The sequence below is a fragment of the Phaseolus vulgaris genome, chromosome 1, assembly GCF_051622355.1.
Source record: "Phaseolus vulgaris cultivar YP4 chromosome 1, ASM5162235v1, whole genome shotgun sequence".
Taxonomy (NCBI): domain Eukaryota; kingdom Viridiplantae; phylum Streptophyta; class Magnoliopsida; order Fabales; family Fabaceae; genus Phaseolus; species Phaseolus vulgaris.
Genome location: NC_143498.1, coordinates 53,679,142 through 53,701,186, shown reverse-complemented (window position 1 = coordinate 53,701,186; position 22,045 = coordinate 53,679,142). Strand labels below are relative to the sequence as shown.

The window sequence follows — 22,045 nt, the reverse complement described above, 5'->3', positions numbered from 1 at the left end:
GTCTTGGCAAACAATTTATTATAAAAAGTTGGACCTAACCTTTCTTTTGTATCAATTCATTTTCTTTCTCATCAACACCCAAAATACAGAAACACCTTGTGCTAAGTTGTAGCCATTTTGAGTTTCTCACTTCTTTTGTAGACAGAGATATAGAAGATATGTGATCTTTGTCTTTGCCAACATTAACCTCCACTTGAACAAACTCTATAAAGAAACCCTGAAATATCTGATCTTAAATCCAACACATTTTTTGTTGTTGTGTGAGATTTTTTTGATGGGAAAATATCTTGAATCTGCGGCGAGGCTGGAGGAGCTATCGCGGATTGTGTCATCTGCGAAGCCCAATATCAGGCCGAAGGGGACGCTACCCAGATCGCCCAACCGTGTGTCCACGCCTCGAACTGCGACCCCATTTGGTGTTAAGGTCGAGCTTGCGGAAAAGATGGAACCTTTCGAAGAATGTAGGACACCCCTCGCGAAGGTTGTTGCCGATTGCGCCAAGCGGTGGTTCCAGGACACCCTCAGGGAGGCCAAGGCAGGGGATACTTCCATGCAGGTTTTGGTCGGTCAAATGTATAACTCTGGCTATGGTGTTCCAAGGGATCCCCAAAAGGTCTTCTTTTTCTTCTTCAATATATTAATTGATTGCACACACACCTTTTGTAAAGGGAGTATTATTAGAGCTTGTTTCTTTCGATATCCAATGTCAAAGATTTGTGACTTTTGTTGCTTCTTGGAAATGGAATGGAGATGGTGTGGAGGGAAATTATAAATTCTGTGCAGCCTTTTTTACCCCCAAATCCCATTTCATGTATTTTAATTTTGATTAGATTGATGTTTATTTATTTTTAAAAAATGCTCGAATTCAATTGCTTGTTTTTGAATTTTTAGTTGGGATGCTGTTTCACCTTATGTTTGTCTGGATAAGTTTTCTTGTAAGCACTCACAGTCAAGAAAGCAGTAAGAAAAATGTTGATTTATGAAAAGAACTTATTATTTTCTTATTTTTACTTAAGTTTTCTCAAACATAAGACCTACGCGACTACAGTTAATTCTAAGTAATTGCTACACTCTTTGCTGCTCCTCAACTTCAGGTTACTGACTGCACTGTTATGAGCTTTGTTTATAGGGACATGGTTGGATTAGTAAAGCGGCAAAAAATCGGAATTCAGTGTGGAAAGTGTGTGGTAAACGGCCAGGTAAGTCTAACTTTTGTTGGATTGATGAAATTTGGCTGTATGTATCCTAATTGATCTCTACATTGTTGACTTCAGGTTACCGAGCAAGTGATTCAGATTCATGTGATCAGGAGAACAAAGATAAATCCTGTCCTTAATTTGCAAATATAACTTTTTTTTCCTGTTAAAGGGATTTAATTTCTTTAAATTCTGTAGTATAGTATATGTGAACTCATTATGACCAATACTACTGGTTATTTGTTGTAACATCTGAAACATAAGTCAAATTTTGTTAACTGGCAATTGTTCTACAATGATCCCTCTTCGTTTGAGTTAGTTGTTGTGTTGTTCATTTTCAGTAAGGCTTATTTATCATTCCTAAGTGAGTAGTGTGTTCTTCCCTCTCTCTTTTTTTCCTTAAACTTCAAATTGGTGTCCAGTTCATAAGGCTCCTAGTTGACTAACCTGCATCTGGAAGTTTGAGAGGAACTCTTGCACTGAGACTTTCGTTCATTCTTCTCAATTCTGTGGGAGATCATAGTTACCAATGTTATTTTCTGAAATTAAGCTGCATGAAACTCTTGCTCATACGCTGCCCACTTTGGCAATACTCAATTAGCATGATAAGGTGCTTGAAAGTAAGTGTGGGTTTGATTCAGTTCTTTTTTTTATCAGCTTGCTAAGAAAGTTTTTATATATATAAAATAGAGCAACTATTTCACATAAATAATCATATGCTAAACATGCAATATCTAGCAATATTATCAGTAATCATGTGTTGCCATTAGTATGAAGTCTTAACAGAAAGGTCAGACATCTGGGAAGTGGCATTTGTTTTTGGGTGTTGTGTCAAAATCTGTCAATACTAAGGGTGCATTCAGAAGATCTTGTGTTCAGTTTTTTTAGATTTGTCTTATGACATAAGTGCTTGTGCTATAAGTGTTTGAGTGAGTATAGAAACAACTACCAATTTATATAAAAGTGTGTTAAACTCAACTGTTAAATGCTTAGTTAAGTTATTTACCTACTAGCATGTAAGCTGTCTGATAATAAGTAGGAGAACAATGGATATTGGGTGTATTCAGTGTTAATAGTGTGACAAATCTTCAAAGGAGGTAAGGCACAGGCAACATTGAATTAATATTTTTCCTGACATGAGATTCTTCAATAGGACCACGCTGTGTATTCAGTAACCTGATAAGTAATTAATAGTTTTTACTGACATGAGATTCTTCATTTCTGTAGTCACTTGTTATGTTATGTTTGGATAAAAGTTGTGAACATGTTTTTTGAGAATTCCATACCTCATTTCCAAATTACAAGACACAAAACAAGGAAAGAAAATCTTATCAAGAGTAAAAATACTTTTAACCTTTTTCAACAGAACCAAGTATGTAATTGGCACACGCTTCAGTTTTAAGATATATTATGATGCACTTCGGGTGGTGTTGGAAATCTGGAACATTAGTTAACATGTTCTTTAACATTTTATTAGAGAATCAGCAATATCACGAATGTGTTAATGATATAAGGGAATAATCCATAGCGGACCTGAGTAATATTTGATAAACGAAGAAAACCTAAAACGAAAATAATTTAGTCAAATGAGTTATTTCTTGGTTGAAATGATTTGTAAAATTCACTTAATGATGATTAGTAATACACAAGACAAGCTAGCCTTTCTTCAAGAAAAGAGAAGTAGTGAAATATTTTGGTAATTACAAAGCATTGATTCATTGAATAGATATTTGAAGATAAGTTTAGATAAAGTAAATTCATATTTATTTGTTTGTTTTAGTACATATATTCATACGTTGTTTTGGGGATAAATATGATGCTTGCCGACCTAACATGCTAATAAGTGGAATCTAGACACTCCCAAATCCTAAAATAAGAATAAAGTTTCACCTTTTCTTTCAAACGTTTCTTTCAGAAAGTAAAAGCTTCCTTAATTCACGTCAAGAATCCATGTTTGCCCCATTATTTCACGCAGATCCATAAACCATTACAACCCCATATCTCTTTTTTCTTTAATTTCTCTCTTCCTTCTCCATTTCTTATCTCTCTTCAGGGCTTAGACTTGGAGTTTTACTTACTCCTCTTCCTCTGCTTTCTCTCATGGCAAATGTAAGACTTTTACTAATTTCATTTTTAGGTTTGCAAAGTGCAACTGAGAAGGATTTTTTTGTTGCTTGTGACCAGGTTGTGGAAGTGAAAGTTGGTCTGCACTGTGACGATTGTATCAAGAAAATCCTGAAAGCCATAAAGAAAATGGAAGGTTCTTGTTTTTCCCAGCACCAATATAATAAGCATCTACTCTTTTTCTTAGTTTAAAAATTGTGGGCTTATGGGTTGCAGATATTGAAACGTATAACGTGGACACAGAACTGAACAAGGTGATCGTCACTGGCAACGTGACAACAGAAGAAGTGATCAGAGTCCTTCAAAAGATGGGCAAGAATGCAATTGCCTGGGAAGATGATGAAACTGATAAGTGACTAGTTTAGGGTACCACACTTTTTATACTATGTACCTTCAAATTCAATCATCTATGAATTATTTAATTACGTTCTATGAATTATTTAATTAAATTCTATGAATTATTTAATTACATTCCTATTTCTCTTTTTTTCGTAATAATTCGAATGTGGTTTTGTATTGAAAATATATTACTGATATACGTCTTTGGTATCATAATTTTATATCATTTATTAATTAAAGTGATTTAAATGTCTTATCGATATTAATGGAATTTGGTCTAAATGAACTTAAGTGTTTTATATCAATCTCTTCTAACAAATATTGACGAAATCGGATTTAAATCTTAACACGGGCTTTTTAGCCTCATATCAGTTTCTTCTTTTAGCTCTGAAAAAATGTTTTAAGAACTCTATTTCTTAGTCATTACTATCTAGTAATTTTTACGAGAAAAATGAGTTGTTAAAATAATCTTTATTTAGATATTTAAGTTTATGATGAACTTCATTATTTTCTTTAGATATATTCATGTTGTGGTGAGTTTTCATCATATTCTATAAATAGCAAAATTTTATTATAATAATGTTTATTTTTATTTTTAAATATTTATATGAAAAAATTTCATTATATTTTTCAAATAAAAATATTTTATTATAATTTTTAAATACTTTTATATACGTTCATCGTTATTTTCAGATATTTAAATAACAAACTTTCATCATAATCTTTAATATACAAATATTTGTATGATAATTCTTCATCATAATTTCTAATATTTATATGTCCAACTTTCATCATAATTACATATTTATATGGTAAAATTTTATTATAATTTTTTAAATATTTATAGAATGAAATTTTATCATAGTATTTATATATTCATATGATAAATTTTCACCATAACTTTTCGATATTTATATATTTGAAGTGTATGATCAAATGTGACTCACAATCTACTTTAACATTGTGACTCAATCTAATAGAACACTTGCAATGATATATATACTTAAAAAAAATCATAAAATAAAAATTAATTTTAGAAAAAAAATAATTAATTGTTATAGTGATTAAATTAAAGATTATTTTAGAAACTATTTTTATTTTTATTTTAAAATTAATTTCTATTATTGTTAAATAGTTTTTAAATTGGTATCTAATTAGTTACCAAGATTTTAACTACAAATTATTTAAATTATAAATTTAGTAGCAAAAACTTTGGTTGTTAATTAGATACCAATTTAAAAATTATTTAATAACAATATAAAATAATTTAAAAATCATTTTTTTTACTATCTAAAATAGTTTCTAATTTAGTTAATATAACAACTAATTATTTTTGTTTCTAAAATTCATTTTTATTTGATGATTTTCTTGTAGTGATATGTACATGTATATAATTATATATAGTATGAGTAATTAATTAAAAAATAAAAATAATACAATTTAAAGTATATACAATTTTACAAATATAATATAAAATTTATGTAACTGTTATTTTTGAAAAAAAGAAATTTTTGTAATTATTTTAAAATACATAAATAATTGTTTATTTATTAAAAGATAAAATTATTCAATTAAAAAGATAATCCCAACAGAAATTACCAAATAGTATGCCTTTATATAATTATATAAATAAATTTATTACATTTACATTTAATTAATAATTTATAATATAGGATACGAATATATATATGAATGAGTATCTTAAATAAAATAATGCAAATTAATGATAACAAGATGCATAGAAATTAGGAGGATAAAAATGTGTTTATGATTATATCTTTTTTATCTCAATGTTTTAAATTTGTTGGGATATTTTAAGTTGCCGAAAGTTCGATATGTCATATGTCACATATTAATATATCCTGAATTTTTAGTCATGTTAGATTTTACTACTAGTCTTAGCACCAACAAGGTTTATCCACAACAATGATTATTTTAAAAATAATTACTATAATTTTAAATTATCAAACTCTATTTAATGAAATAAGAATAAAATAAAAGGATTAAAAAGTGAAAATCGATATTTTAAAGTGGTAGCTTCTGAACATGTTTGAAAATGATTATCCAGAATGTTAACTAATGATAATGATGCATTAGTTTCCATATAAATTTGCTAAAAGTTCTCTGGTTAACATCACATATAATTTTTTTTATAAATATAGATATATATATATACATTCCCTCAGGTTGCAAAAGTAAAAAGCTGCTATAAGCACCTTACTTGAAGGAAAACCGTTAAATATGTAAAATGCAAAATACAAGGTCAACCTCTATTCTCTCAAGTAGTATACTTCTTTCTAGGTTGTGAACATTGTAATCCTTACTCTTTCCTCATCCATTCTCTTCATCTTTCTCAACAAAAATTACTTAACAATAAACACAATTATGTTCTGTTAATTGTTTGGCTTCATATTCATTGATGCACACACATATTTTATGGCCGCTGTATCTAACCTTCATAACAAGACATTGGTATGCCAAGATCCCCACATTTATGGTCACCGTAATGTCTGGCAAGCAGGCAACCCTTTAGAATCCCCCACTTGTCTTTTCTTCATGCAGGTCTCTTTGATGACCATAGTCATACAGTTAATGGACATATGTCTTAAGCCATTAGGACAATCTTCTCTTGTATCCCAGATTCTTGTAAGCTTTCTCTAAACTTCATCAATTTCACTACCATTTTTTATTCATGCTCACTGTTCTCTATCACAATCTAATTCTAAATATAAAACTAACCACAAAGAGAACAGCAGTACAAGAGAAACTTTCGTCTGTCTTTTTTTTGGTTTTAGCTTGTTTTCGACAGGTTTGTTTTGAATAGTTGGGTAGAAGGTGTTGTGTTATTAGGTTGTCTTTTTCTTTTGTATATGTATTGGATAACTCTGGAGTGGTTCATACCTGTATATTGTTTATTGTTGATAAAAAGAACAAGAAAAAGTTTGGTATGTGACAATCTCCATTTGACCCAGTTGAAATTTTCAATTTAGAAAGATTAAAACTATCATGTATTGGTTAATAATATCTCTTATGCCACCATCAATGAAAATAATGTTAAATTTTAATAGAAATGTTCATACTTGCCACGATAATTAGTGCTGACAAATTATGCATGGTAATAGGGTGGAATGTTTTTTGGGCCATCAGCTTTAGGGAACCAAAAGATTCTAAGCCAAACCTTGTTCCCAGTAAAGGGTGCCGTTGTGCTTGAGACAATTTCATCGTTTGGGCTCATGTTCTACTACTTCTTATGGAGTCTTAGATTAGACCTTTACACATCGTTGAAGACAGAAAAGATTGCGGTAGTTCTTGCCATATCTGTATTCATGTTTACATTGGTTATCCCCACTGGACTCTCCTTCCTGTTGAAGAAATATATTACAATGAGCAAAAAGGTTGCAAAGGCACTTCCATATGTAGGCCTCTCACAAGCCTATACTATATTCATTAGCATAGCAGTGCTCTTGACAGATCTCAAAGTCCTTAATACTGATATAGGACGATTAACCATGTCAGTAGCAATTCTTAGTAATATAGCTGGCTTTCTTTTGTCAGTGATTACGTTTGCAGTAATGCACAGTGAGAATGGTGATATTCTGACACTAGTATCCATTGGTCTATCCATAACTGCATTCACGCTTGTTATTATATTTATCATGAGGCCAGTGGTACTTTGGATGGTAAAGAACCCAGGTAGAGGTTCGCCTAATGAAGTGTGCATTGTGAGTATCTTTGTGTTCGTTATCCTTACTGGATTTGTGAGTGAAGTACTTGGGCAACATTATCCTATGGGACCAATAATTTTAGGGCTGTCTCTTCCAGAAGGGCCACCCATAGGAACATCTTTGATGAGAATATTGGAGACAATGTGTATGGCTTTCCTTAATCCAATTTGTCTAGCTGTTCACGGATTACAAACTAATATATTCAAAATAGACTTTCATTCTGCATGGACTATCTGCCTCATTCTGGTCGTGGGTTTCTTCACAAAGATTGCTGCTGTCATGTTGCCAGGATACTATTTCAATCTATCAATGAAAGAATCTTGGGTCATTGGTCTCCTTCTAAATGGAAGGGGTATATGTGAGCTTGTCTTGTTCAATTTGTGGTTGCAAAGTGAGGTATGTATCTATATGTGGATCATTATACTGAATTCAATTTCAAAATCATTCAATGCATGTACATATTATGGTCTAATCCAACCTTCTTGCAAACCAAAAGATAAAAAGACATACACCTCAAGAAAATCTTAATTGAATACCTGCAACTAGCTAAAAAACGACATTGGTGTTGAGCTTGTTTTTAATGTATATGAAGTAAGACAATTTTTTACCAAAAACTAACCTTGAGGGACCTAAAAAGGGTTTTAACCTTAGTTGATTAATTAACTAACTAACATAATATAAAGCTTTTTTGATTTTGTGTATGGCAGATACTGACGGAAGACGAGTTCTCTTTGATGGTACTCTCCGTTATAGTAGCAAATGTTGTCTTAGTACCAATCGTAAAATTCATACATGATCCTTCAAAACCATATGCAAATCTAAGAAGATGCACAATTCAACACACTACGCGAGATTCGGAGCTCCGAATCATGGTGTGCATTGACAACAACGAAAACCTCCCTACAATTCTGAACCTCTTAGAAGCCTCCTATGCTAGCAGAGAGAGCACGATTACGGTTACAACATTAGTCCTGGTGGAGCTTGAAGGAAGAGCCAGACCTATTCTTGTTGATAACCAATTCCTTGAGAGTGCACATCTTGTCTTAGACGAGTCAAGTCGCATTGACAATGCCATGAGGCAATACGCACAACAAAATGGAGAAAATGTCTCCATTCAATCTTTCACTTCAATCTCCTCGTTTGAAACCATGCATGATGATGTTTGTAGAATATCACTCGAATGCGGAGCCAACATTCTGATCATGCCGTTCCACAGGAGGTGGGAAATTGATGGCACTGTGGAGGTTGCACATAGGTCGATCCAAACCATGAACGTTAAAGTCCTCGAAAGGGCACCCTGTTCTGTCGGAATTCTAGTTGACAGGAGCATCTTGAGTTCTTCTCCTTCACTCTCGGGGGCCAGAGCAGCATACTATGTTGTTGTGTTTTTCATTGGTGGTGCAGATGACGCGGAGGCACTAGCTTATGGCGCTAGAATGGCTAGGCATGAGTGTGTGTGTGTGACTGTGGTTAGGTTCCTTCTATTTGGTGAGGAAAACTCCAAGGATAGAAAACGTGACAGTGATCTTATAGATGAGTATAGATACTACAATGCTGGGAATCGCAAGTTTGAGATTTTGGATGAAGTTGTGAAAGATGGAATAGAGATGTCTACATGCATAAGAAGATTGGTGGATTATTTTGATCTTGTGATGGTGGGGAGACAACATCCAGATAGTGTTGTGTTTGAAGGACATGATCCTTGGAGTGAGTGTCAAGAGTTAGGGGTCATTGGGGACATGCTAGCATCACCAAATTTTGTGACCAAGGCATCACTGTTGGTTGTACAACAACAGAGAATAAGAGGAAGAGTTGTTAAATCACAGGTTACTTTGAATCAAGTGCCAAAACAGAGAGATAATGTTCCACTTGACCAAGACTTAAGTCCTTCCTGTAGTATTTTAGTGGACAAATATGACCAAATGTAAATACATTCATTCCTATTTTCTGTACAAATTTATTCATTTCAGTCTTCATTGGTGATATGTTGTGGAAATCACGATTCTTCTTTAAACCACCAACTAACCAAGTTAATTACTTCACACAAAAAAAAATAAAAACTAAAATTAATCATTAAATAAAAACTAATTTAAAAAAAAATAGTTATTATTTGATTAAATTAGATATCATTTTATAAAAAAAAATTATTGACATCTAAAATAATTTATACTATTAATAAAAAATTATAAAATGGTTTCTAAATTGTTATCTAACCATTAACTACTAAAATTTTAGCTACTTATTATTTTTTTATTCTAAATTAATCACGGTTAATTCTTTAAAAACTAATTTAGAATTTAAAATATTAGTTCCTAAAACTTAGGTAGCTAATTTAGATACAAATTTAGAAATATTTTATGAATTTTATTAAAAATAAAAATCACTTTACATATGGATAATTTTTTAATCTTTAAATTAGTATCTAATTTAATTAATATAGTGACTAATTATTTTTTTTCTCTAAATTGATTATGATTTGTTTTAGTGTTGATAGTTAATGATAAAACATTCTCCTCCCATAAATACCACCAATCGATCTGTTATATTTGAAATTTGTTTTGGTTATGACCAATCGATCTGTTAAATAGTGTTTGGATAGAGAATTATTTTCTAAATAAATAATGTATTTCAAAGGAGAATTTTAAAAAGATAAAATAATTTTTATAGAAAATTTAGAATGCTCTATAATCAAGTATATGTTTGAATAAGAATTTTTAAAAGAAAACTAAAATTTTAAATTTTATAAGACTATTGGATTACTTAAAATTAAAGTACATGTATTTTAAAAAAAAAGTAAAATTTTAAAATAATTCATTTAAAAAAAATCTCTCTTAAAATTATTCAATATTTGTTACAAAGATTTCTTAAACAACATTGATAGAAAGAAGTCCGTAAAAAAACCTAATAAACTATATATTTAAATTGACAAAAAAGTTATATATTAGAGTGTTTTATGAAGGGTGACATTCTAAAAATATGATGAACTAATAAGTACTTAAATTATGTGATAAATACTTACAAAATTTAACTTACACAAAATATACCTCTTATGACTTTTGGATTCCTATTTAAAAATAATTACTCATTATAATGTGATGCAATAATAATATACTGACAAGTGAAGTTAGGCATACAATCCTTAGAGTTGATTTGTTTTCATAGATGAATTTGTGAGATGATATTTTGACAAAGAAAAAATGTACCCACTTTTACCTTTATTATTCTATCCTTCATTTTTCCTTTATAAATATAAAATTTTCACTTTTTTAATGACCATAAATAAAAAAAAGAAAGCACGTAAATAGATGAATAAAAAACTAATTAAAAATAAAAAAACGACACAAATTTGTTGTGACTATTTTTCTTAGCATAATTGAGAAGATTTTTAAAAAGTTAATAATCTAATGATCAATTATATAATATGTGAGTACAATAAAATATTTAGAGGCAATCAATTATGTGAATATATAACATAAGTGATTATATGTAAATGTTTTATTTTTAATTTGTTAGAAGTATTTATTTTAATTCTTAATTTGTTTAGGGTTTAAAACTTAATTCTTAACTTGTTAGAAGTATTTATTCTTATATCTTCAATTTTGTTTAAATATAATTAATTTTTTTAAGATTTAAAATAATTTTATTTGAAATGAATTATTTTAACAAAAGTGAAATAGGTAATTTAATCTGTCATTGGGATTCGGTTGGAAAAAAAAGTTGTTTGAAGATCACATAATTAAAATCATTTTTAATTTTTTATGTTGAAAAAGAAGAAAAGCATCGATGAGCTATATTCAACTGCCACTGTCAGCGCAGAAATCAAAGCAAAGCAGGCTCAACCTGTTTTCTAACCCCTTTTTTAAATATTTCACTTTGAAGGAATAAATATTAGGTATTTCCTTTCATCAAAGTTCCATATTCCAAGTTTTAAAGACCTATTATTTAATGGGGGTGTATATTAAAAATGTTTTTTTAGTTGAATGTTTAAAATATATTTTACTTTTATTTAAGTAGTTTGCCTTTTATTTTATTTTTGTTGTCAATAAAATAATGTGATATTTATTTGTATATTTTGTTTTCAATTTATCAATATTTGTTTTTTCCAATTTTGTATAACTTATCAGTCTTTTTTTCTGAGAGTTTTGTTGCCAGGTAAATTAAACAAAATTGGAAAAGAAATATCTGAGTTATAAACAAGTTGGAGATAGAGAGACGAAAGAAATATTTAACAAAATAATTTTTTAATAATAATTTAATTAAAATATTTAAATTTATTACTATGAGATAAGATAAATTGTAATTCCGTAAAAGTCAATATTTATACGTTGTTCAGATAATATCCTTTGATTAAATTATGGTGAGTTATTTGAATTAATTATGTAATTGATATTTATTATCTATAAATAACCGGTCATTATTTAAAACTCATTAATGAGATTGTTTTATTTATGATGATCATTAAGTGAGGTGGTCATCCAAACTATTGATTGTTATCTATGCAATTTATCTACTTTTACCAGTCTATAGGTGGACAAGTACAATAATGATTGGATTAATTTTTTAAAATAATTTAAATTAATGAAAAATACAAAATACATCTTATTATTTGCACAACTTTAGTTAGGTTAAATTATAAGACTAAATTACTTCATTTAGAAGGAACAATCTAACTGTCAAGATAATGGATAAGCTTAAGATATGAGTAAGTTATCATCATCAAACTTTTGAGACTAATGGGAATGTGCAAAGTCCGGATTTTAGTAAAAAGATTTTATCAGACCATATTAAAATTTATAAAGTGTATTAATAATATTTTTGTAATTTTTTATTTTAAATTATTTAACCAAATTTTTAGAATATTTATTAACCTCAGTTAGTATACTAATTATTTTATAGTAAGTGTTTAATTTATTTATTCTAAAGTTGTTTTTGACTCAATTTGGCATCTAAAAAAAGTGATAGAATAGAAGCGGGAACTGTATTTTATTGTCGGGAAAGAAAAACGAGAATGCCGAGAAAGTGGTGAACCAATGGTCGATGTTGAGTTGTCGTGTGTCGTGTCTCAAACGTGTGCACTTTCCTTACCTAAATAAATTACAAATAAAAACTCTTTTCTTTATCACTCTAAAAGGTCTTCATTGGGCACACGTTAACCAAAGCTCACACTCTTCAAAAACAAAAAGTACAACATTGAGTGGCGGAATTTGGGTGTTATGTTACTTCTCCAATTATTTTTAAGAAAAGAAAAACTTTTAATAAAATAGTTATTTGGATATCGTGAATATAATCATGTTGAAAGTCAAGTTTAATGATAATTTATATTTTTCTTTTCTGATTTTTAAAATATACAATACTTATTCGAATGCATTGATACTTTATTTTTATTATCTGCATTTGTTGTCTTGGTGTAGTGAAAAACTTAGAAGTTAATTTTCTTTCTGTTCATGGAAAAAATCAATTGTCGTAGAATAAAATCGTGTGTTTTCTTTTTTTAGAAGAAAAGTGTGAGGAATCTTAAGATGGTAGCTTAAAAAGTTCCCTGAGTTAGAGAGAAAGGTGTGAATATAATAACATAATAAATAATAGCGTTACGCTTGAAATTGGCATAAACGTGTATGGCAAGTGAGAGAGGAGCATTAAATACGGTGTGACCCTCGCCCTAATTCAGCAGAGGAAATCCTCTGATACTGTTCTTTTCCTAAAGCTATCTCATTCATCTCTTTCTCAACTCAACCATGTCATCATCATCATCTTCTTCCCAAAGCCTCAAAATTGGCATAGTTGGATTCGGCACCTTTGGCCAATTTCTGGCCAAGACAATGATAAAACAAGGCCACTCTCTCACTGCAACTTCTCGATCCGATTACTCCGACCTCTGTCTCCAAATGGGCATTCATTTTTACGGGTAAACAATTCATCACTATACATATTTTTTTTATGTTTTCTTCAAAAAATCTCACTGATTGCTTAAGATTTCTGTTTTCAACCACACATGGTTTATCCACAAAACCCAAATTAAAAAACCTTTCTCAGAGAAGCCAAGTTCAATTTCATTCAGATTACACCAATATATACATACCATGCATGTGGTCTAGTTTGTACCACTACACCCATTTACCTCACCTTTCACAATGAGGCATTTAGATACACAGAAACCAATTTTATGTTCATTAAACATTAGTATTATTGTTGTTTTTGCAGGGATGTTACAGCATTTCTTGCTTCTGACATAGATGTCATAGTGTTGTGCACATCGATATTATCGCTATCCGAAGTTGTGGGGTCAATGCCACTCGCTTCCCTGAAGCGCCCAACACTCTTTGTTGATGTTCTTTCAGTCAAAGAGCACCCAAGAGAGCTTCTGCTACGAGAGTTGCCAGAGCACTCAGACATTCTCTGCACTCACCCTATGTTTGGACCTGTCAGTGGCAAGAATGGATGGAAAGGTCTCACTTTCATGTATGACAAAGTTCGGATTAGAAATGAAGCTATCTGCTCTAGTTTCATCCAAATTTTTGCCAGTGAGGTAGGTTAATAACCTTCATCTACAATACCCATGAATGACCAAAGAAGAAAGAACCGTGTTTTTGCATTGGGGCTGGTTAATTATGTAAACAAGAAGAAAGAAACAGAAAGGGTGGAAGCTAAGTAACTTTAGACGTTGACTCTGCATCTGATAAATCAAGATATAAGATATATCTAACTATATACTACTACAACCAAGGCTATATATCCCCATCATGGAATAAAGTGATCAATTCTCATAAATATGGTCATGGTCATTATTGAAAAATTAATGTGTAGTAAACAATTCAATCTTCAATTTTCCCCTGGAGGTAGTATGAACAGAGTCAATGTAAGTGTGGACCATCGTTGGTTGGTTTACAAATGAAGCAAAAAAAATCTGCTGTGAATGCCTTACATTTATTATTTATCGATCCATTTCCTAATGGTTTTTATTACGCAGGGTTGCAAGATGGTGCAAATGACTTGTGAGGAACATGACAAAGCAGCTGCGAAGAGCCAATTTATCACACACACAATTGGCAGGTATGTAGCCTTCTACCTGTCTTAACAAACCTTTGACAAACACACTGATATAAATGCTCATTGGATGCAACTCTTTTACGGCTCTTCATCAGAACATTGGCAGAAATGGATATTAAATCCACACCTATTGACACTAAGGGCTTTGAGGAACTTGTTAAATTGGTACACTTGTTATATCATTTCCCTTACTTTCTCTAAAAGCTTTCCTCCAGTGTTATATGTGCTCTTATTTAACAAGTTGAAAGATACTTGCAGAAGGAGACGATGATTGGAAATAGTTTTGATTTGTTCAGTGGATTATTCGTGTACAACAGATTCGCCAGACAAGAGGTATGGAATTGCCAGCGAAATGCTCAAACATATATCAAGATTTATTTTTAAATATTTTTGAAACCACTAACCAAGTACTTCAAGATAGACTCACGGACTGCGTAAATTATGCAGCTGGAAAACCTTGAACATGCCTTGCAAAAAGTCAAAGAAACGCTGGTTGAAAGGAAGAACGAGGAGCAGGGTCAAGAAAAGAACTGATTTTATATTCTCGAACAATCAAATTTCCTATTGTTCCAATCATAAATTATTCCCTTTTCAGTTTTACAGTTACCAAAATGAAGCTCAACTACTAAATCAAATACACTTGCATATGTTCAATCTTGCTATAAAAATGGCGAACGATCTTGTTCCCAGCATATTCTGTGATTTCATGAAGTTCAAAAACAGATATTTAATCCTCAATGTCTAATACCATTTAACTCCAGTTTGTTTAATTTAATCAACTCCCTTAATTTTAAGCCAGATCATAACTACCACTTCCTTTCCAAATAAACAAATCAGAACATTCTCTGGGGTTTTGACATGAGCTTTCTAATCAATCTATCCGCAGAGTATGTATTCCCTGTTGGATTGTACAGAAATAATCCAAACCAAAGGTTACCGCAAATATATAGAAAGTTCACTGCCCTATGATAAATTGATAGGCGTACAAACATCAAACTCCATGAGAAAGTTCGAAACAAGTGCTCCTGATTTTTTACCATATTAACCAGATTTACTAAGACATACATACCTTTAGAAAAGAGTAGGTAACAACTTGTGTTGGTTTGGATTTGATCACTTCTGTCTATTCCACTTGTTACATTTAAAAAGAAAAATATTACATTCACCAAACTGGGAAAGGGAAATATCAAAAAACATATACAAGTGAGCTGTGGAAGGAATTGTAAACAAGCTCATCAGGAAGAGACAGAAAGATTTTATGATGAAAACAATAACCTATTCTTCTGTGCCTATATTACTAACTTTTCAAGAATAATACAAATTACCAAGAAAAAATGTCGCAGCGTATTGCCACCTCATTTATTTTTCTATCTCATCAATGGTGGCTTCTTCTGTTTCGTTGCATAAAATTGCAGCACCGTTTGGAGAATCTGATGTTGGCGACTCTGTCTTTCTAACTTGCAGGCCAGTAGACCGCGCTAGGTCAATCCATTGCTGCAATGCATGAAAATTCCAAATTTGAAAACTACAGTATAGATTTAGAAATTAATGGACAGATGAATAATTTACACAAAACTGAATAGTGAAAGAGCAATATTAGTGTTTCTCTAACTTTAGAAAAACAAACGACTTGTATTTCCTTGAGATTAAGAATACTTAATGACATTATAAATAATAGTAGAATTTAGGAAGTCTAGTTTTCAATCATAAAGAAATGAAATCCGCTAACTGACGAGGTTGTGAACATTCAGCATTTGAAAGTGCACAAAAGCAGATACAAGATAGGAAAACAGACTGACCTGGGTTCCCCAATAGGAATTGACTGTCCGTGCTACAAAAGAAAGCATATTTACAAGGAATGTTTGGGAAGCAAACTGATCAGAAATCCGATGCTCCACTATCCCAGCAATTATCTGCAAAAAAATTATTGTAATTTCCGTACTAATGCAGAAGAACAGATCCAGATTTTAAATGGATACGTATTTATAGAATATATAACATAACCAAGGATGTAGTCGCAGATGATGGAGGGGGAAGGAAGGCAAAGATTTTATAATGCTTTCTTTTTTTGGTTAAGAGATTTGGATGAAAATTGAGGCGAATAAAGGGCAGGCAAAATCCCTCGTCTATATTCGGAGAATTTGGAGAGGAGAAAGGTCTACACTAATTGGAGTAAACTATCCTTCATTTTCTACAGAAACTGGGTTCAACTTACATTTGTTACATATTAATAATAACCAAAATTTTATATAGCAGACAAGTCCATTACATACCTGATAACGGAGATTTGCAGAAATTCCAAGAAAGCAAGCATATATAACAGCCGTTTTGAGTATTGGTGACCTTATATTCCGTTGTTCGGTGACAACGGCTGGATTAAGGAATTTACGAAATCCATATAGAGAATTTGATGAAGCCACGGCTCCAATGCTTGAAATAAATCCAACACTGGCAAGTTTTAGCCCACCAAATACAACTGATGCAATTCTATGATTGAGATTCCAGTTTATCCCTGCTGGATTCTTTTGAAAAGCATTGTCCGGGATGGAACCAAGAAGTCCCATTAGAGAACCAATGTTGTCAGGTGCCTTCATCTCATCAGCATATGAAAGGAATGACAAAGTTGGTGCAGGAAGCCACACTGTAAAAAAATCAACTACTGATCCTCTGACAGTGTCTGTAATGACGTAGTCAAGCTCTTGGAAAAAATTTTCTTTCCGCTTTTCGTATTGCGCTAACAATGTAGTTGTTATTGATATGGCTTCTTCTATGGCTAATCTGTGCAAGAATTTGGGATCTGCCAACAATCTTTCCCTGAAACCCTATATAAAAAAGAACCAGATGAAGAGGTAGGAATATGAAGGTAACACGGTGATGAAATTTTCTCATGATTAAAAGCAGAGCATTTTTCAAATAAAAAATTTACCTGGAAACGGTGAGTGAGTTCTGAAATCAGAGGATACTGCTCTAGATCAAAGAAGTTCTGCAACACCTCTGGAGATACTAAACCAAGATCAATTCCCTTTTGAAGATCCTGAAATCAAAAGGAAAATACTATCCATGTTTACAATGACAACCAATATTCACATACCCTGTTTAAAGTAAAATCACAGAAAAGTAAACAGATACATAGAAAAAAGAACTGCAAAGTAGTAGCACACCAACTATCAAAGAATGAACGCAAGTATGCAACTAATGCAAATTTAGTATCATCAGGGACTGTTCAATTATTCTCCCCAAAACCTTGGAACCCATGTATGCCAAACTATAGACCAGGGTTACTTTATTTTAAGGGAAAGAAAACAGAAATAACGACTTCATTATCACAATTCACCCATTGGAAATGTTTTGAAGTCCTTAAATCATCATATATTGTTGCGCAAAGAATCTAACCTCAAAAGGATATGAAATTAATGGAAAAGGAAGATAGCACAGAGAAAGCGCTACAAAAATGATAAACATTAAATTGAAATTCCCCACAGTTGGTTGAGCTGCATAGTTACAGTAAATTAAACAATGCAAAACAGAGATATCAATTAAAGGGATGAGAGGCCTTTGTTTAATCTCTTCAAAAATTGATTTCTTTTTTGCATACAAAAGTTATATTACATACAAAAATTCAAATAAAATTTAATAGATATAGACACAAGACACCTAGTAACATGCAAAATCTCTTGTTTGTATCATCTAAATGGACAATGAGAGGAAATAAAGGGCTAAAACTTGGAAGGAGAATCTACAAAGCAAGAAGAGTAATAATCAAGCAAACTAGTGACTGTAAATGCTGGCTAACCTGTGGGAGGGCATCTCGCCTCTGCCCCGCAGCATTCATTACGCGAGCAATCTCAGCACGATCAAAACAATTTCTGCTACAGGGTCTGGCAGCAGAATACCACAAAAAATCAGCCACAGGAACTTCTCCTTCTCTGCGAATGAATTGTCGTTCAGGATCGAGTAATATAACTACTTGGTTTTTCTTTTGTATTTTTCCTGAAATTCTTGCTGGCACTCCAGTTCCTCTAGATCCATACGTAACATGGCTTGCACCAGTCACAACAACTAACATACCAGTGGCCCCTCCATCAACCACATTTTGTAAGATAATCTGAGACATAGAATACTCCTCAATTACTTTAGCCTGTGCAGAAAGATATGAGCTTGGACCAAAAGGAATAGACAGATTTAGAGTACTATCGACTGAAGATCTACGTGAGATAGAAGTAAAGCCTGATACAAAGCCTGAACCAGCTGGAGGAGCATAAAGTTTACGTTCTTCCTTTGTCAGCCCACGAATTCCTTCTGCTTGGACAGTTCTTAAGATCTGTTGATGAGAAAATGAAACAATAAATATCATCTTTATGGGTCTTGAGTCTAGACCTAGCAATACAAGAACTGAGCCTAATCCTACAGGGTGGAGTTGGCTAAATGAATCAATTGAAACCTTTCCGCTATATCAAAAACAAATTTTAAGTAAAACATCTAATGAAAAATCAATTTCATGCTCCTAAAGTTTTCTCAGGTCGTCCCCTACCATTTCAACAGATTATCTTCCCTTCTTCTCATTTTATGACGTGAACAAACTACCTGAGGAAACTTTCCACAGTCGTATCAATTTTTTTTTTAAAACAAAGTGTTTTATATGACCTTTTGCTAGTATGCGAACCTTGAGGATTAGGAGTTTTTCAGGGCTTGTCTTTTGTACATCAAAATTTTTCTAGGCCTAATGCAATTAAAATCCTTACAGCTTCCCTTTTGCACTTGTTGTAAATCGATTTGACATGTACCGTTGATTATCTAGCATTTACCAATTTCTCCTACTTAGCCACAACCATAATTTTCAGAGACAATAAATATTTGAAAGATCATCATGAGTTTGGGAAAAAAAAGTTGGCATACCTTCAGTGGAGTACCACAAGCGACAAGACGGATTCCATTTTCACGACAGTAGCTCAGAATAGGTTCATACTCCTGCCATCTTTGAGGTGGCCAATGTAACGTATAAGACTTCAAGGTGTCTCCATCTATCCTGCCATGGAAGTCGGGTTTTAGTACAAACAATGAAGAATCATGGAAAGCAATCAGACTAAAGACAAAAGAAGCAGAGATTAACAGAAATAGAGAGCATAGCAAACATCAGTAATGTATCCATATTTAAAATCAACATGGCATAAGAGCAAACCATAGCTCTAATTCCATGGATTAATATTCACTTTACTAGGAAAACATTCAGAATCACATAACTACAAGATTCTTCCGCAAGCCAACAATTGCAATAATAACAGCAAAGCACCCTCAATTTACATGTTCGAAATCAACTCCATGCTGCTTGCTCCACTCAACATCTCTTTCATTTAACTTTTTCCAAAAGAATGGAATACACCAGTAGATTTTAGCTCAGACAAAAAACTTAACTCATTTTGCCTTCGTATTTTCTGATCCTATAACTATTGTTGAAAAGTTTATCCACACACGATTCACGCAAGAATCTAAACATTAGTCACAAATTCAAAGGCATTATTACTTCTTATCCATATACTGATTGAGCGGTTCCTGAAGATTAGAGGGAAAAGCTTCAAGAGCAAGAGACAATTTTTTTTCCTTCTCCGAACAGCGCCTATGCAAATTCTTCACAATTTCAAGCTCCAATTCCCTATCGTCTCGAACCGGAACCTGTTCCGCTTCCCCCAAATACACCACTCGCGCATTCATCAACTTCTCCCACACCTTCCCTTTCTCTTTCCCTATCGCCAACGGTTCCCCTATCACCGCCGCGTCGTAAATCCTCAACGTTATCACTTCCTCCTCCTCCTTCTTCTTCGTCTCCTCCAGCTTCGGCGCTGTCGGAGCCGGTTCCGCCGCCTTATCCTCCGCCCTCGCAACCGCCGTTAACAGAATCGACGCGCCGGCGGCCAGGAAAGGTGCCATCAGCACGCCGCGCCGGCTGCTCCGAGGTCGACTCTCGTCGCCATTGGAGCCGCCGGGATTCAAAGCCGCGGCGACGCGAGTGGAGTGGCGGACGGACAGGTGGACGCGGCGGCGTTTTGCAGTCCAGATGCGACGGAATTCGTCGGCAGCGGCGGCATGAAGAGACTCCGCCGGGGAGGCACGTGAGGAAGCGGTGGCGCGAAAGAAGGGCACGTGCGGGAGTGGGGTGGCGAAAGAAGAAGCCTGAGTGTGTGGCTTCATTTGCTTTCAGTTGGGGCCTTCTTACCAGCCGCAAGGTTTAAACTTTGTCACTTCACTTTTTCATTCTGCCACCACACAAACGCCACACCACACAACACCACGCAACTCAACAAAAGGATTCGTTTATTTTCAGCCTCTCAAAATTGCATAATCATTATTATTATTATATTTATTTTGGAAAAACTTTTTTTCTTAATATATGTTTAGACAATTCTAAATTATCACATTTTTTTTACAATAGAAATTTTGATTTTGATCTGCTAGCCTATATATACTCTTTTAGAAAAGTTAATTACGCATTCCGTAATATATTAATTGTTATTTATTGACATTTAATATATATTATTAAGTTTTGCAAAGGTTACTCTTTATTTAATCAATTTTACATATAATTTTATAGTTTTCGATAAAAAATAATTATAATAGATTATATATGAAAAGAGTATGCTAAAAAGTTAAAAAATTATAGGTTTAAAAAATGAAAATTAGTAAAAACTATTAAAATCTTAGGAAATAGTGGAATATAGGTTTTTGATGTGTAATATTAAGTTGGTAATTTTAGTGGTGGCAATAAATTGAAATGATAATGGAGATTGTGACGTAAACTATAAATAGAAAGTGTGGGATTTGAAGGTCTACGTAAAGCAACTGTGTCCATAGGTGAAAGTTGGAGTTATCCATTTCTGTTTTGGAATTTTATTTGAGGATAAAATTGATCTGACTCAGATGTGTCTCAGATCAGTTCTGAAATGGTGGCTGAAAAGAGTCATTCAAAGCTAGGTTTCAACTTTTCAATTATAGAAAAGTTTTTTTTTTCATAATAAACATTAAAAAATATATTTTACATTATTTATAATAATATAATAATATTTTAAATTAAAAATAAAATAAAATGAATAAAATAACAATTTATTCAAATGTGAAATGTATGTTTTCGTATTAATATATCACCCAACTAACGTGTCGTATGGGTTTGTATTGAATATTGACAAACAATAAGGGGCAGAAATCAAAATATACACTGCCAAATTCCAACTCAAGTATACAATATAACGTTGAAAACTAATACCAAAATGATTCCGTCATAAATCAATTACTATATTTTTAAATGTAAGTAACATTTTATTTATTATAATTTAGTACTGACTTAACCTGTCCACAATTTTTCGTCTATGTAATTAACATATTAAAGTGAAATTTAAAAACAAAATTAAATATATAAGAGATAAAAATACCTCATTTCTAAATGGTGATTAAGTATTATCATCTATTTTAAAAACTCTTAAATATTGACAATTAGTATTAGAGAAAATCTTAGATATAATGAAACGTATCTAATTATCAACCATAATGATGAATTGTGAGATTTTCTATACATATTCAATCACTATAAAAGTGTTCCAAATCACGCATATTAGATGAATGAAT

General features: G+C 32.2%; 5 protein-coding genes across 6 annotated transcripts; 4 read left to right on the top strand and 1 right to left on the bottom strand.

Moving 5' to 3' along the window:
• LOC137815116 (uncharacterized) lies at nucleotides 1-1,492 on the top strand. Its single transcript, XM_068618162.2, has 3 exons — nucleotides 1-613; nucleotides 1,130-1,199; nucleotides 1,275-1,492. Exons 1-3 carry the CDS (start codon nucleotides 275-277, stop codon nucleotides 1,334-1,336), a joined length of 471 nt encoding a protein of 156 aa, XP_068474263.1. The 5' UTR covers nucleotides 1-274; the 3' UTR covers nucleotides 1,337-1,492.
• A 1,538-nt stretch (nucleotides 1,493-3,030) lies between these two features.
• On the top strand, nucleotides 3,031-3,789 carry LOC137815118 (Heavy metal transport/detoxification superfamily protein). Its single transcript, XM_068618164.2, has 3 exons — nucleotides 3,031-3,305; nucleotides 3,381-3,456; nucleotides 3,537-3,789. The coding sequence occupies exons 1-3, from the start codon at nucleotides 3,297-3,299 to the stop codon at nucleotides 3,674-3,676; spliced, it is 225 nt and encodes a 74-aa protein (XP_068474265.1). The 5' UTR covers nucleotides 3,031-3,296; the 3' UTR covers nucleotides 3,677-3,789.
• A 2,256-nt stretch (nucleotides 3,790-6,045) lies between these two features.
• Nucleotides 6,046-9,312, top strand: LOC137815119 (cation/H(+) antiporter 15). The gene is made up of 3 exons (XM_068618165.2): nucleotides 6,046-6,305; nucleotides 6,782-7,780; nucleotides 8,092-9,312. Exons 1-3 carry the CDS (start codon nucleotides 6,096-6,098, stop codon nucleotides 9,310-9,312), a joined length of 2,430 nt encoding a protein of 809 aa, XP_068474266.1. The 5' UTR covers nucleotides 6,046-6,095.
• Nucleotides 9,313-12,942: 3,630 nt separating this feature from the next.
• On the top strand, nucleotides 12,943-15,123 carry LOC137815115 (arogenate dehydrogenase 1, chloroplastic). Its single transcript, XM_068618161.2, has 6 exons — nucleotides 12,943-13,289; nucleotides 13,586-13,910; nucleotides 14,352-14,434; nucleotides 14,527-14,596; nucleotides 14,690-14,764; nucleotides 14,879-15,123. The coding sequence occupies exons 1-6, from the start codon at nucleotides 13,120-13,122 to the stop codon at nucleotides 14,963-14,965; spliced, it is 810 nt and encodes a 269-aa protein (XP_068474262.1). The 5' UTR covers nucleotides 12,943-13,119; the 3' UTR covers nucleotides 14,966-15,123.
• Nucleotides 15,124-15,513: 390 nt separating this feature from the next.
• On the bottom strand, nucleotides 15,514-20,856 carry LOC137815114 (DUF399 family protein, putative (DUF399 and DUF3411)). Of its 2 annotated transcripts, none has more exons than XM_068618160.2 (7): nucleotides 19,953-20,856; nucleotides 19,328-19,457; nucleotides 18,225-18,752; nucleotides 17,358-17,465; nucleotides 16,705-17,253; nucleotides 16,231-16,344; nucleotides 15,514-15,925 (listed from the first exon to the last, which is right to left on the bottom strand). In XM_068618160.2, the coding sequence occupies exons 1-7, from the start codon at nucleotides 20,615-20,617 to the stop codon at nucleotides 15,791-15,793; spliced, it is 2,229 nt and encodes a 742-aa protein (XP_068474261.2). In that variant the 5' UTR covers nucleotides 20,618-20,856; the 3' UTR covers nucleotides 15,514-15,790. The 2 variants fall into 2 exon arrangements, with proteins under 2 accessions (XP_068474261.2, XP_090150780.1); XM_090294654.1 differs by having other exon boundaries at nucleotides 19,328-19,452; nucleotides 19,953-20,737.
• Between the last annotated feature and the right edge of the window lie 1,189 nt (nucleotides 20,857-22,045).